Source organism: Octopus sinensis, linkage group LG6 (assembly GCF_006345805.1).
Source record: "Octopus sinensis linkage group LG6, ASM634580v1, whole genome shotgun sequence".
In the NCBI taxonomy this organism is placed as follows: Eukaryota; Metazoa; Mollusca; class Cephalopoda; order Octopoda; family Octopodidae; genus Octopus; species Octopus sinensis.
The window spans coordinates 111,187,308-111,203,940 of NC_043002.1; the positions used below are offsets into that span (position 1 = coordinate 111,187,308).

The 16,633-nt window shown below is 37.7% G+C and overlaps 1 protein-coding gene across 30 annotated transcripts in view; it reads left to right on the forward strand.

Moving 5' to 3' along the window:
- LOC115213534 (rho GTPase-activating protein 5) overlaps positions 1-16,633 on the forward strand; it is a 337,859-nt gene that overhangs the window by 177,313 nt on the left and 143,913 nt on the right. For all 30 annotated transcript variants that reach the window (XM_036504237.1, XM_036504236.1, XM_036504239.1 and 27 more), the window contains exon 4: positions 7,258-7,930. In XM_036504237.1, coding sequence (XP_036360130.1) covers positions 7,258-7,930 — 673 coding nt within the window. The remainder of the gene's footprint in view (positions 1-7,257; positions 7,931-16,633) is intronic.

Consider the following 16,633-nt stretch of genomic DNA (forward strand, 5'->3'; position numbering starts at 1 on the left):
TGCTACCAAATTCCCATTCGAAATATATAGTTTTCAAAGTGAGAACTAGTCACTGATCTATAAATTAGAAAATTACTATTTTTACATCTCACAATAAGAGATATTCAGCAAAAGTACTTTGGAGTAAAGATTGTTTGCCAACATAACATGCCAGTCCTGGTTTAGGATGAATGTTGCTGTAATTTAGCCTCAGAAATTGTGATACACAGATATTGTTTTGAGCTGAGTGGGGGTGCTAGATTCCCTTGTTTAAAAATATAAGGAAGCAGATTGTGTCGTATAGCCAGCTGGAGACGATGTGTCCTTGGGCTAAATTACAATATTTATCCTAAACCAGGACTGCCATGTTATGTTGGCAAATAATCTTTACTCCAAAGTACTGTTGCTGAATATCTCTTGTTGTGAGATTTAAAAATAGTATATTTCTAATGAATTACAATGTTACCAACCCAGCCAAAACCGGCTCTGGTTCAGTAGTACAAATGTCTTGTTTTCATAAGTTTTGAATTCAAATCTTCCACCAAACCTTAGTCACAATTTATGTTCCTGATACTAGCTGAATGGTAACGAAGTTATTTTACTAAATTCTTTGTTATATTTAAAGTAATTGAAAGAAACACAGAGCATCTCAAAATAAATACAGTAACGAAAGGGTTAAAAAGTGTGATGAAACATAGGTAACAAATACAAGGAAGTTTTAGCAATTGAGAAGTAATGAATTGAGTATATAGTTTGTTAACTGTATAAAGTCGAAATAGTGATTGTGCATCAAAAGAATTGGTTTATATCCTAGTATGACATGCCATGCAATTAGATGATGTATTCCGAGTGAAAATGTCAATAATGTTGTAATAGTAACTACATATATTCTTACATGTATCTTTATACATGCTTGCACACATTCACATATCTCGACTATGAATATTACACTCACGGTTGCATATTCATTAAAAACAAAAACCTTGCGTGACCTACTGCTTTGGTAGATCAGCAGAAATTGCAGTTAAGTTATATTATAGGCCCCTACCTAAGATGAAAATGGCACTCCCAGAATCTTGGTATCTGTGTAGTAGAAAATGTTCAGAAGATGTTTAGATCCCTACAACATGTGTTGTATTATTTTACATCTACTTTTACATGCTGGTATGGGTTGGGTGAATTGTCTGATTAAGCATTTCACAACTGAATGTCATTCCCCCACCCACCCACTTTTTCTTTTTTCTTTTTTTCCTTGTCAGCCCTTTTTAGTTCTATACCTTTTCTAAAACTAGGAGATAATCTACACAATCATTGTTGGTAATTTTGTCGGCAATTAAAGGAACAATTTTTAAAATGATTTATTTTATGAGTGTTTCACTCATGAGAATTAGTCTAAGAGCACACAGGTGCACATGCATGTGCGCGCGTGCACACACACACACACACACACAGTAGCTGAAAATTGTGACACTCAATGAAGGATAAGCAAAGAAAACTGTGATCATCATCATCATCATCATTTAGCGTCCGCTTTCCATGCTAGCATGGGTTTGACAGTTCAACTGGGGTCTGTGAAGCTGGAAGGCTGCATCAGGCCCAGTCTGACCTGGCAGTGTTTCTACGGCTGGATGCCCTTCCTAACGCCAACCACTCCGTGAGTGTAGTGGGTGCTTTTTACGTGCCACCCGCACAGGTGCCAGACGGATCTGGCAAACAGCCACGAACGGATGGTGCTTTTACATGCCACCGGCACGGGAGCCAGGCGAGGCTGGCAACGGCCACGAATGGATGGTGCTACGTGCCACTGGCACGGGGACAAGGCGAGGCTGGCAACGGACACGAACGGATGGTGCTTTTACGTGATATGGTGTTTAAATTAAAACTCCTGCATAAACACTAGTGTAGGCAAGAAAGATAGTTAATCATGTATAGACATACACAGGTATATGGTTGATGCATGTTGAGTGAGGTGATGGTACAGAAGAATGAATTAAATCAGATTTCAAAAAATGTCTAATGTTTGGGATGATCTAAAATATAAATGATTGGATACTGGTCCCACATTTATAAAAATTGACATTAAACTGATGTGGATGATAGTTTCTCACTGTTTTAACATCTAGATTATTTGGAGTGTTTTTTTGTTGTTGTTTTTATTTTGGAAAGGCAACTTTTTTTGTATTTCAGTTTTCAATTTAGATGTGTAGCTCTGAATAGGAAACCATAAAATATGTCTTTAATTTGTAACAAATTTACATTTTTATATCCTAGTTTGATCTTCTATATTTAATGTTTTCAATGTGTGGTTTTATCAGAATATCAATTACTAATTGAATTTACCAATTTTTAAAATTTTGCCACATTATAAAATTTAATAATTAAAATAATTTGATCAGTAGCAAAAGATGTAAGACTAATATTGAAAGGGGAAATAAAATAGCTATTATCTTTCTCTTGTTGTTGTTGTTGTTGTTGTTGTTTTATAGAGGAACTATCTATTGTTTTGTGTATTGGCACAAACATCATCAATCACTTTTGTTTGCATAGTCCTTCACATCATATGTTGATTAATTAAGTAAATTAAATTCTCAGCTATTGTTTAGCTCACAACTTTTTTTCCATTATAATATCTGCCTGTAACCACTGGTTTCATTTTAACACATTCAACATTGCAGAATTACTAGAATATGGAGAAATTGACATCTTTATATATAAAAGTCAAGTTGTGTGTCTGTCTCCTACGATTTAGATTCCTAACTACTCCCACATTTTGCAGTGCAGTTTAACCAAAAGTGGGTATCTTATAGTCGTGATTCATATCGAGCCCTTCTGAGTATTAGCGCGTGTCTACGATGAGTCTACGATTTTAAAAATAATTTACCATAATTTTTTTCCATTTTAATGCATTTTTTTTTGCTATTATCTAAAAGGAAGTAACTCTCTAAAAATGTCTACGATGAGTCAACGATTAAAAAAAAAAATTTACCATAATTTTTTTCCCATTTTTAATGCATTATTTTGCTATTTTTTTGCTATAACTCTCTAAAAATGCTTATATAGTTATTTCCCTTACAAACCCGAGCAACGCCGGGCGATACTGCTAGTTTGTTATTAAATTTCTTTTTACTATTTAGGTGTATATTACTAAACTGTGGTGTCTTTGTACTGCAACCATGCTGGGGCACCACCTTGAGTGACTGTAGTCAAATGATTTGATTCTAGTACTTGTTCTATCAGTCTCTTTTGCTAAACCACTATGCTAAGGGATATATATACATACATACATAACTACATATAATATTTGTAAACAAACCTGAAAGGCTTTGTAAGTTATGGAGAGAAAGCAACTATGAAAGCCTCTTAGTACAATAATAACTATATAATAATATATCATAATATATATTCTCCAATTTAAAGTGACTGAAAAATGATGAGCTAAGCCTACTCAGAATCAAACCCACATATTAATGCTTGCATGGCTCCATGCACATCCAATTAGGCCAAATTTTATGAATATATACTTTAACTATCTAATACTACATATAATATTTTTAAAATTACAGAAAGTGACATACACAGACACACACATATAAACACACACACAGACACATCTTTATATATACACACCTATCATCACCATCATCGTTTAACGTCCGTTTTCCGCGCTAGCACGGGTTGGACGGTTCGACCGGGGTCTGGGAAGCCAGGAGGCTGCACCAGGCTCCAGTCTGATCTGGCAGTGTTTCTACAGCTGGATGCCCTTCCTAACGCCAACCACTCCGCGAGTGTAGTGGGTGCTTTTTACGTGCCACCTGCACAGGTGCCCGGGGGGGGGGGTCTGGCATCGGCCACGATCGGTTGGTGCTTTTAACGTGCCACTGGCACGGAGATGTATATATGTATATATCATCATCATGGTTTTAACTTCCACATTTCCTTGTTTTTGTGGGTCAGTCAGAATCGTTGAGGCTGATTTTGTATGACCAGTTTGCCTCCCCATCACAAACCCTTCCAGTAAGGTAATATTTCCTGGTGACAGATGACAATATATTTCTTGCATGCTTGCGTATGTCTACATAACCAACTGGCTTCTTTTCATTTGTGTCTACCAAATCCACTCACAAGGCTTTGGCCGGCCTACAGCTATAGTAGAGAATACTTGCTCAATATGCTATACCATACAGTGATGCAGTGGGACAGAACTCAACATGACCTGGTTAAAGAACAAGCTTCCTAATTATAAATAGTGTCTGTTTTGATTTCATCTCAGTTTATAGGCTTTTTTTCAGATGTGTCAATGGTTGGTTGGATTTACTTACCAACACTTTCCTCTGATTTTGTTTCCTATGAGAAAATAAACTGTAAAATCAGATTCTCTTCAGGCTTTTTGGCTATAGATCGACTATGATGAATAATTCTTTTATTTATGACGCCCTCTTGTCTTCACTTAAAATTACAGAAATCTATGTATTATATACACAGAAACTTATAGTAATATGTATGTAAAAATACTTCTGCATTTGCATTATATACATAATCACATTTAATCATGTCTACATGGATACATTCACTTATCCATGCTTATAGGTTCATACATTCACTCACATGCGTGCATATTTTATGCATATACACATAAAATCAGTTTATAACCAATACCTATACAGTACATAGATTTCTAAAAGCTTCTTTTGACTAGAAATAGAATAATATATCATGTTGATTTTTATGTGCTGTGTCCATTGATTCCAAAGATGGCTATTCAATAGAAATAGAATATATATTTCTTTACTACCCACAAGGGGCTAAAGACAGAGGGGATAAACAAGGACATACAAACGGATTAAGTCGATTACATCGACCCCAGTGCGTAACTGGTACTTAATTTATCGACCCCGAAAAGATGAAAGGCAAAGTCGACCTTGGCAGAATTTGACCTCAGAACGTAATGGCAAACGAAATACGGCTACGCATTTCGCCCGGCGTGCTAACGTTTCTGCCAGCTCGCCGCCTTGAAATAGAATATAGGAAGGGTGTAGGCTTTCATTTGAAATCACAGGTAAAGAGGGAAGTTGCTAATTTATATAACAGATTGGATGTATGAATTACTTTAATTTAAGGATTATACATTGATTCAAGAAAGTAAAAGTGAGCTGTAGGGTTTATTGCATGATACTATGTGCATATGTATGTGTGCGAATGTGTCATTTTCTGGATGGCTTCTTGTTAGTACAAGATATGGAGGTGCAATGGCCCAGTGGTTAGGGCAGCGGACTCGCGGTCGTAGGATCGCGGTCGTAGGATCGCGGTTTCGATTCCCAGACCGGGCGTTGTGAGTGTTTATTGAGCGAAAACACCTAAAAGCTCCACGAGGCTCCGGCAGGGGATGGTGGTGATCCCTGCTGTACTCTTTCACCACAACTTTCTCTCACTCTTACTTCCTGTTTCTGTTGTACCTGTATTTCAAAGGGCCGGCCTTGTCACTCTCTGTGTCACGCTGAATATCCCCGAGAACTGCGTCAAGGGTGCACGTGTCTGTGGAGTGCTCAGCCACTTACACGTTAATTTCACGAGCAGGCTGTTCTGTTGGTCGGATCAACCGGAACCCTCACCGTCGTAACCGACGGAGTGCTTCCACAGTACAAGATACAGTTGTTACCAAGAATGGGTTCCAATGTTAGGCTAAGTCTCTAAATTAGTGCTTAGTTTGAATTGAGGTGTGTGTGTGTTTGTCTTTGTCTCCACTTGCAGCTTGGTGTAGAGATCAATGGAATAAAATCTGAAACAGGAATTGAACCTGCTGTAACATTTCATTGCCTAAACTACTACTGAGGTTCTAAGTTTAATCACTTGTCTTACTTTCCCTCCTGCATGTACATTTTAACCATAAAACAAATAGTTTTTTTGGGGTTTTTTTTCCTAAGCAAATTGCTCTGCTTTGTCTAATATGCAAAATATACAGAGATATTACTGTGATGTTGTAGCTTCATCTTGATTTTATTGGCTGCTGGTCATTCTAGCCAAGGAATACAAAATATATGTGTTGGGGTGGAAGACTTGTGCATATAAAGTACAAGAGATACATTTATATCCATGTGCACATGATGTTCACATAAATATGTGTGAATATTCAAAAATTTGAATGAACTTTTGAAAGAAAATAATGGTTGGTGGTGGTGACAAAGAGAAATCAATAAAGTAGATAAAATATTCTTTTATAATATAGCTGATTGATTTGTTAGTGTTCTTCATGAGTAGTCAGATTTTTCTTCTGCTTACTTTTCAATCATAGAATAATGCTCTCATTTGAATATCTGAATATCATTTGCTCCAGTCAAACTAATGAGTGGTGGGGTATCAAATTAAACAGAAATTTAGATACAGAGAATAATTTTCTAACTAACATGAGAAATTTATTTACCTTATCTTTATATATAAAAGTCAAGTTGTGTGTCTGTCTCCTACGATTTAGATTCCTAACTACTCCCACATTTTGCGGTGCAGTTTAACCAAAACCGGGTATCTTATAGTCGTGATTCATATCGAGCCCTTCTGGGTATTAGCGCGCGTCTACAATGAGTCTACGATTTTAAAAATAATTTACCATCATTTTTTCCATTTTAATGCATTTTTTTCGCTATTATATAAGGGAAGTAACTCTCTAAAAATGTCTACGATGAGTCAACGATTTAAAAAAAAACTTACCATCATTTTTCTTCCATTTTTAATACATTTTTTTGCTATTTTTTGGCTATAACTCTCTAAAAATGCTTTATAGTTATTTCCCTTACAAACCCGAGCAACGCCGGGCGATACTGCTAGTTATTTCTATCTTTGTCTACTACCAGGTTTTTTTTTCGTGTTTTATTTTAACATGTTCCCCTTCTCTCTCTCTCTTTCAGTCCCCACCACTCTCCTCATTTTCTCTCCCTTCTTTCCCTCTCCAGATGTCTGCTCTCTTCTGCCCCCACTCTCTTTCCATATGCATTAAATACACAACTTTACAAAAAATGCCTCCCATTATACATATACTTTTCTTTTCCTTTTTTAACACATACATTTTCTCTCACTGTATGTTTAACTAGCTTTCTTTATGCATCTTCCAATGGGGATGCTTCTATATGTATATATCAATATACCATTGCATCTTAGCCATTTGTTTTAAAGCCTATTTACCAAATGTATTTTATATTGAAAGATTTTTGGGGCGGGGTGGTTGTGGTCATTTTAGTAATATTGTTTTCCTTTGAATTAAATTTGTTTCTTTTTCTTTCTCTTCAGGGATGGAAACAGACAGCGCTTATGAGCAGAAGCTGATGCCAGATGGCAAGCTGAATATTGATGGCTTTATGGTAGTGTTTGATGTCAGCACTGTTCACAACCGGCCAATTGAGAGACAGGTTGAGTTTGTTTCTCAAATTCTTCAATCTTTGCAGAAGATCCGCAAACCTGTGGTGCTGGCAACTACAAAGCATGACGAGGCTGTGGACCGATTCTGTAAGGAAGCTGGAGCATTGGTCACTCGCAGTAAACTCAATATTCCCATTGTGGAGACCTCTGCACTTGACAACATCAATGTAGAATTGGCATTTATGACACTTGCGCACCTAATTGATGGTACAAAAATGAGGAAAAAAATTATTCCTTTTGCTGATGCCTACCGAGCCCGCAAAGATATTTTAGAAGTTGCTACCAAGGCATACAAAAAACTGCTCAATACTCAGGTTACAGATCCAAAAGCATCATGGACTATATGGAAAAAGAAATTTATGAAGGAGTCTGATTATAATCATTATGTGGAATTATTTGGAACTGAAAGTGCTGTAGAACATTTTCGCAAACATACCATGCATTTAAAAGAACAACAGTTGCGGCAACGAGAATTGCGATATCTAGATAGTCTGCCAACAGTATTACAATACTTCTTAACTTCATTGGATGTCATCTCTGACAAGTAAGTGGACTTAATTTTTCTGTCATTCTATTTGATTCAGTTTCAGTGTAATTTCTATTTTCTGTAGCTCGTTAGATAATGTAAATAATACACCAACACTTCTATTCTTGCGAATAACAAGACCAAAAATTTTGGTTATTTTAATTCCAATAACCCTTTGTGCTGTTCAGATTACATCTTTATATATAAAACTAAAGTTGTGTGGTGTCTGTCTCCTACGATTTAGATTCCTAACTACTCCCACATTTTGCGGTGCAGTTTAACCAAAACTGGGTATCTTATAGTCGTGATTCATATCGAGCCCTTCTGGGTATTAGTGCGCATCTACGATGAGTCTATAATTTTAAAAAAATTTACCATCATTTTTTCCCATTTTTAATGCATTTTTTTGCTATTATATAAGGGAAGTAACTCTCTAAAAATTTATTATTAAATCTCAGAACGTAAAAAGCTACAGTAACACCCTCTTTGTGGTTAGCCATATTGAGATGGCTATTATACTTTACATCTCTAAAAATGCTTATATAGTTATTTCCCTTACAAACCCGAGCAACGCCGGGCGATACTGCTAGTTGAATATAGTTGAATAAGTGCATATGGAAATGTCTGAACTGGAAGATTTTCATAAAACCTTGTAAAACAAAAAAAAATTTTCACCTTTGCAAACTGCTACTACGATTGTTTTTATTCACAATTCACCTTACATGTTATATTTACATCACAATTAAGAGAATAGTGTCTATCAAACTAATGTTATTGTTCTTTTAACTACTGCCATCATCTAAAGAATTTGTGGTTTTTGTAATTTATTTCTATATTTCACCTCTCAGTTTAGAATTTGTATCAAATATCTGTTTATTTCATTCTTCAAAAGCATTTTTTTGTGTTAAAGCTTATGGTTATGTAACTGATACAGCTATAATTATAATATTGGTTTGCATAATTGTGGAAAATTAATTTTGGATATAATACTTACATTGTTTTATGTGTTTTTCGCTAAACTTAAGCTTGAATGGCTTTTAGATTTCGTCTTATGACTATCCATTTCTGGGATAATTTCTTTTAATTATCTAATCTAGATTATTCTAATAATTATGTTAATAGATCCTGTTAACTCCACCTACTTTTCTACATGTTCAGTTGACCTGCTAGAAAAAGTAGCTATACATCTCCCAGATTTCACCCTAGTGTCTTTTAAAAAAGAAGAAAGAACACGCAGGAGTGGCTGTGTGGTAAGTAGCTTGCTAACCAACCACATGGTTCCGGGTTCAGTCCCACTGCGTGGCATCTTGGGCAAGTGTCTTCTGCTATAGCCCCGGGCCGACCAATGTCTTGTGGGTGGATTTGGTAGACGGGAACTGAAAGAAGCCCGGCGTATATATGTATATATATATATATGCGTGTGTGTGTGTCTGTGTTTGTCCCCCTAGCATTGCTTGACAACCGATGCTGGTGTGTTTACGTCCCCGTCACTTAGCGGTTCGGCAAAAGAGACCGATAGAATAAGTACTGGGCTTACAAAGAATAAGTCCCGGGGTCGATTTGCTCGAATAAAGGCGGTGCTCCAGCATGGCCACAGTCAAATGACTGAAACAAGTAAAAGAGTAAAGAGTATTGGTCATGGTATAAATACCTTTGATCATTTGATTTCTTCAACCAAGGTTGACCTAGAGTTAAACAGTAAAAACCACTGTCTACTACAAATTCAATAATGGTTTTGTTACCATTTCGTATTGCATGGGCAACTGCTGGTCTTCCATAAACAACCTTGCCCAGACTGATGCCTGGGAGGGTAACTTTCTAGGTGCAATCCCATGGTCAGTCATGGCCGAAGGGGGTCTCAAACAATACCATACTACTGACATACATAACTACTTTTATATGCACAGAATCCCTTTATTATCCGCAAGGGCATGTTAATTAAAAGTCCTGGAAGTATTACAAATTTTAGCTATTACACTATCATTGACATCTCCATGGCTTGTGATTGTCATTCTGCTAACAAAGCTTATATACAACACCATAGTCAACTGCTTCAAAGGTAAAGGTGATGCTTTAGCTAGAAATATCTGCAGGGGTATCAAACTGCTGGGTCAGGTGATGGTCACGGAGAGGGTCATAGTCCAACTAATTAGGGAGAGAGTCTGCTTAGATGAGATGCAGTTTGGTTCTGTGCCCGGTAGAAGCACCACTGATGCTACATTCCTGGTACGGCAAATGCAGGAGAAATACCTAGCCAAAGATAAGCCCCTGTACCTGGCTTTTGTGGATTTGGAGAAAGCCTTTGACAGGTCCCCTGATCCCTTATCTGGTGGACGATGCGGAAACTGGGGATTGACGAGTGGTTAATAAGAGTTGTAGAGGCCTTATACAAGGATGCCATTAGTAAGGTAAGGGTTGGCAATGAGTATAGCAAAGAATTCTGGGTAGAAGTAAGGGTTCACCAAGGATCGGTCCTCAGCCCCCTCTTATCATTGTCTGAAAGGAGCCAATGATTCATCCACCACTGGTTTTTCACCTGGAGAGTTCACAGATTTGAAGTTGGTTATTAGCATTTCAAAGAGTCGTTGAATTTTATGCAATCTTCTGGGTTTTTTTTTTCAAAAGTTTCATTATCATTGAAGTGCAACATTTATAGAGGCAAGAAAAATCAATTTCTTGTCATATTATCCTTCATGAAGTTATAGTTGTATACCTTCTTCTTTGACCAGTAACACTCCATTGTTGGCATGTTGACAACTCCCATACTAATGATGATGCCAAAAAATTTCATCAATTCATCATTATTTGTTGGAAACCACTGTGACACAAGTAACTTCTTAGTTACTGTTTGAGTCCCAAGAATTTGATCGGCATATCTATTTGTTTCTTTAACAATGTGTGTCATCATATCTCTTACAAATAATTTATAGGCATCAATAGGTGAAACCATCTCATTTGTGTCACAGGGCACTGGTTGTATCAATAGTTGCTCATTGCCAGTGAAGTAAAATGATCATGTTGTAACAGTAATGTTTTGCCAAGTATCTCTACAGATGTTGTCATTACTCTACCATTGTTTTCTTCATCACTACTTATTTCTGAATTACTCAAAGTATAGGTTGATGTAGTATCGTTGCATGTTCCAGATGACACTTCATCCTCACCAGAATCAATCTCACAATCATTTGAATCAATCTCATCTGTTCCCTGTTTACCATAATCTTGCTTACAGGAAGATTTCCCCCAAAAAATGATGATGGATTCATGGCTCTGAAATAAGAAAATTTATATAAATTTACATATAGGCGCAGGAGTGGCTGTGTGGTAAGTAGCTTGCTTACCAACCACATGGTTCCAGGTTCAGTCCCACTGCGTGGCATCTTGGGCAAATGTCTTCTGCTATAGCCTCAGGCCGACCAATGCCTTGTGAGTGGATTTGGTAGACGGAAACTGAAAGAAGCCTGTCGTATATATTTATATACATATGTATGTATGCGTGTGTGTATATGTTTGTGCGTCTGTGTTTGTCCCCCCACCATAGAGAGAACGACACACAACCTCTCACCACGCTGGCTTTCTTGCAACTAAAGCTATACAAGTTAGAACATCTGGCAAGTTGGAAGCCTATGGTTTAGAAGTTCAAATCCCACATAAATAGACATATAACTATTCTATTGCTTCAGCATCAATAAAATAGGTAAAAGATAGCAAAAGAGGAGGAGGAGTAAATTTTGAAGTGACAGTTAAATGACTCTGAGCTTAAATTCTAATGGAGCTATTTCTGGCTATCTATCATCTCATCAAAGTGGGGATGTATCTTCCACTAATTCAACATTATAGTAACTGATATAACATATCAGTTTAATGTGCTAATCTAGGACATTGAATTAACATAAGGCAATGGTATGATATGAGCTAACTTTCTTCATGTTACTGATAAGATATTGTGAAGGCTCAATAAAGACTTGTATATGGATGATTTAATTTGTTATGGCTAATCTAGTGAGGTGAGGATATTAATAAGTTCATGCTGTCATAGATAAATTGTACTAAAACAGCTGGTCATAGTCACAAACCCTCTTAATTCAGAGAAGTAGTTTTTGTATTGAGAACTATATATTGCTTTATTATTATTATTATTCTAGTCCTCTCTATAGCTCACAATGTTGACAAAGATAAATGTACTCTCTTTCTCTTTTCTCTTTTACTTGTTTCAGTCATTTGACTGCGGCCATGCTGGAGCACCGCCTTTTAGTCGAGCAAATCAACCCCGGGACTTATTCTTTGTAAGCCCAGTACTTATTCTATCGGTATCTTTTGCCGAACCGCTAAGTGACGGGGACATAAACACACCAGCATCGGTTGTCAAGCAATGCTAGGGGAACAAACACACACACACACATATATATACATATATACGACAGGCTTCTTTCAGTTTCCGTCTACCAAATCCACTCACAAGGCATTGGTCGGCCCGGGGCTATAGCAGAAGACACCTGCCCAAGATGCCACGCAGTGGGACTGAACCCGGAACCATGTGGTTGGTTAGCAAGCTACTTACCACACAGCGACTCCTGCGCCTACTCAGTTTTTTTTTTGGTTTTTTTTTTTCTGGTGAGGAGGATCATTTAGTCAGAGGCCTATGCATTTTTTACTCTTTTGAGGGAGATTTGCAGACCTACATCATGTAAGAAAATGCATTAAATTCCCTTAAAGCTAACAAAACATTAGGTCCTTGATATCTGTCATGGTGCCTTTGAACACTTATGCTTACATCTATTTGGAAAAAGTCATAAATAATTCCAGTTCCAAAGAATTAATTCACTGACAGTCTAGACTTCCTGTTGCTGCTAAGGCTATAAATGCAAAACAGGCAAATCACCTTTGACCTACTGCTAAACAGATTCCAAGGGAAAATGAAAGGGGAATTCAAAAGGGCTTTTAATTCTGTTCAAAAAGTAAAAGTAATTGTAATGTTACAGTTGTAATACACAAGTACTTTACACAAATACAAAATCCACTCTTCTTACTCTCTGATGTCACTGCAGGAATTCTTTAACACCTTTCCTTTTATCATCATCATCATCATTTAGCGTCCGCTTTCCATGCTAGCATGGGTTGGACGGTTCTACTGGGGTCTGTGAAGCCAGAAGGCTTCATCAGGCCCAGTCAAATCTGGCAGTGTTTCTACGGCTGGATGCCCTTCCTAACGCCAACCACTCTTCAAGTATCAATTTTATATTATAAAAGAAAAGATAAACTCCGTCTGTCTGTAACAATAGCTGTGTGGAGAGGGGAAAGAGAGGAGAAGAAAAGTTGTTGTTGAGAAAGAAATACTGTGCAAGAGAGAGAGAAAGAAAGTGTGTGTGTGTGTGTGTGAAAGATAAGTAGGTAGTGTTGTCACCTCTGTAGCTAACAGGACTTGATTAAAATTGGTAGGAATTTTAAGTGCAAGTCTGTCAACACAACGTAATACAGACTTTTGCCGAACCGCTAAGTGATGGGGACGTAAGCACACCAGCATCAGTTGTCAAGCAATGCTAGGGGGACAAACACAGACACACAAACATACACATGCATATATATATATATATACGATGGGCTTCTTTCAGTTTCCGTCTACCAAATCCACTCACAAGGCTTTGGTCGGCCCGAGGCTATAGTAGAAGACACTTGCCCAAGGTGCCACACAGTGGGACTGAACCCGGAACCATGTGGTTGGTAAACAAGCTACTTACCACACAGCCACTCCTGCGCCTATTCTTAGCATAAAATTATGTATCGGTTATATATAACTTAAATATGAACCCTGTAAAAGTAAGAAATTTGGTATTTAAGAAATGAAGGTGGTCTCATGCATGTTGACATCAAAGGGGCTACATTATATATTAATTTTAAAGTTAACAAAAACCATCTTTAAACATACAAGAGCCAAAATTCTGTCTGTTATAAAATATTTGCACCACATCATCCAAATAGTTAAAAAAATGTGGCACTTGTAGCCTGTAAAAAGGTAGAGGATAAATATGATGTGCTCAATAAGTAAGAGGTAAGAGCTCTGATGTGTAATTTTCATCTTTAATTCATCTGAACATGTCGTATCATTGGACAGTGGAGTTGATGCATAGGAGCAAACTTAACTAAATATTCTATTGACAGCATGGCGGCGAGCTGGCAGAAACGTTAGCATGCTGGATGAAATGCTTAGCGGTATTTCGTCTGTCGTTACGTTCTGAGTTCAAATTCCGCCGAGGTTGACTTTGCCTTTCATCCTTTCGGGGTTGATAAATTAAGTACCAGTTCCGCACTGGGGTCGATGTAATCGACTTAATACCTATGTCTGTCCTTGTTTTTCCCCTCTATGTTTAGCCCCTTGTGGGTATAAAGAAATAGGTATACATAAAAGGCGGCGAGCTGGCAGAAACGTTAGCACGCCGGGCGAAATGTTTAGCGGTATTGCATCTGCCTTTACGTTCTGAGTTCAAATTCCGCCGAGGTCGACTTTGCCTTTCATCCTTTCGGGATCGATAAATTAAGTACCAGTTCCGCACTGGGGTCAACTTAATACCTATGTCTGTCCTTGTTTGTCCCCTCTATGTTTAGCCCCTTGTGGGTAATAAAGAAATAGCTACATCAGATTTGTTCACCTTTTGTTGGTTTGCTTTTTATTTTATTTATTAGCTCAATGTGTGTGAGAGAGATGGGGGGGGGGATACAGGGAGGGTTAAATCTCTACATTTGTTATTAACAAAACACTTCTTTCTTCTACTTCCTTTCCACTTTTATCCCTTCTGTTCCCTTTCTCTCTGCCTTCTGTTCCTCACCCATGAACGTTTTTTAACTCCCTCATCTTATTCTCCCCCATCTTCCACCACCTTAAATCATCTATCCCATAGTTGTTTAGTTAGCCCCAGCTATCCAACAGTCCCAAGTGTACTTAAAATCCAAGTTAACAGAAATTGTCCAGATTACTATCAATTCATATGAGCTTGTCAGCTTTACAAGAAATAACAGCCAAATATCCCTCAAATTACATTCTACCATCTTAAAGCTGAAAAAGAGGAAAACGCATCTTACATAATACAGTCGGGATTAAATGAAGTTGGAATGCATTTAATCGTAGTTCTGTTTGAGGCTAACATAGAATTCGACATCAACAACATGAACAAGTTATGGTTAATTTTTCTACTTGTGATTGCAGTAGTATTGCTTCCTAGGTTCAAATAAACTACAGGGTTGGTCCAGATCAGCTGTGATATATAAGCAAGCTGACCTTATGATAAAAAGCCATTCAAACTATGACCAGTCTTTTTTTTTTTTTTTTTTTTTTTTGCTAGGAGTGGCTGTGTGGTAAGTAGCTTGCTGCTTCCCAACAACATGGTTCCGGGTTCATTCCCACTGCATGGCACCTTGGGCAAGTGTGTCTTCTGCTATAGCCCCGGGCCGACCAATGCCTTGTGAGTGGATTTGGTAGACGGATACTGAAAGAAGCCTGTCGTATATGTGTGTATATATATATATATGTATGTATGTGTGTATATATGTTTGTGTGTCTGTGTTTGTCCCCCCCCCCACCACCACCATTGCTTGACAACCGATGCTGGTGTGTTTACGTCCCCGTCACTTAGCGGTTCGGCAAAAAGAGACCGATAGAATAAGTACTGGGCTTACAAAGAATAAGTCCCGGGGTCGATTTGGTCGACTAAAGGCGGTGCTCCAGCATGGCCACAGTCACATGACTGAAACAAGTAAAAGAGTAAAAGAGAGAGTAAATAGTGTACTCTAGAGATTATCTAGTGTGTCCTTTCATAAGATGGTGTCTGGTTTGTAAATCATTTGGTTTATTGATAGAATGGCAGCCAGCTGAGTATTTCCTCAACTAAGGTAACTTTAAATATTCTCTTAAAATACTTTATCTAATGGGATATTTTCAGTAAATATTGTTTATTTGAAGAGTCTGCTGAAGATGACTGTGAAAGTAGAGTGATGGCTTGGAAGCTTGCTGAATGTTGCTAGACATTTCACTTCTCTTTGTTACAAATCCTGTCACAGTAGTTTCTGCTGCCTCTCTCACTCCCCCCTCCTCCCCGTCTCTCTTCCATAAAACAAATACTACTAATATATTGGGAGTCAATGCAGTCAACTGTATCTCTCTCTCTTTCCCAATAAATAGACTTGTGCTTAATTAAGCATATAATTATCAATCTGTATAGAACACATCAGTGTTATCAAAAGAATTTTTAAGCCAGCTTTGATATATTATGATGCCTTATTCAGTCAGGACCTCACTGTTCTATGCTCAATTATGCTAAAGTGATATGTTTGTCCTTTCTATCTCGTAGTAGTCAATTAAATGAATGCCACTAATATGAAAGAAGTGCTTCCATCAACTCTACTCACTCCCTCTTGTACAAAATTGGCCATCACAGTTGTGTTTAGCCAAAATAAGTCACTAGCACTAACTTATATCAACCGGCGCAGGAGTGGCTTTGTGGTAAGTAGCCTGCTAACCAACCACATGGTTCTGGGTTCAGTCCCACTGCGTGGCATCTTGGGCAAGTGTCTTCTGCTATAGCCCCGGGCCGACCAATGCCTTGTGAGTGGATTTGGTAGACGGAAACTCAAAGAAGCCTGTCATATGTATATATATATATATATATGTGTGTGTGTTTGTCCCCCTAGCATTGCTTGACAACCGATGCTGGTGTGTTTACGTCCCCG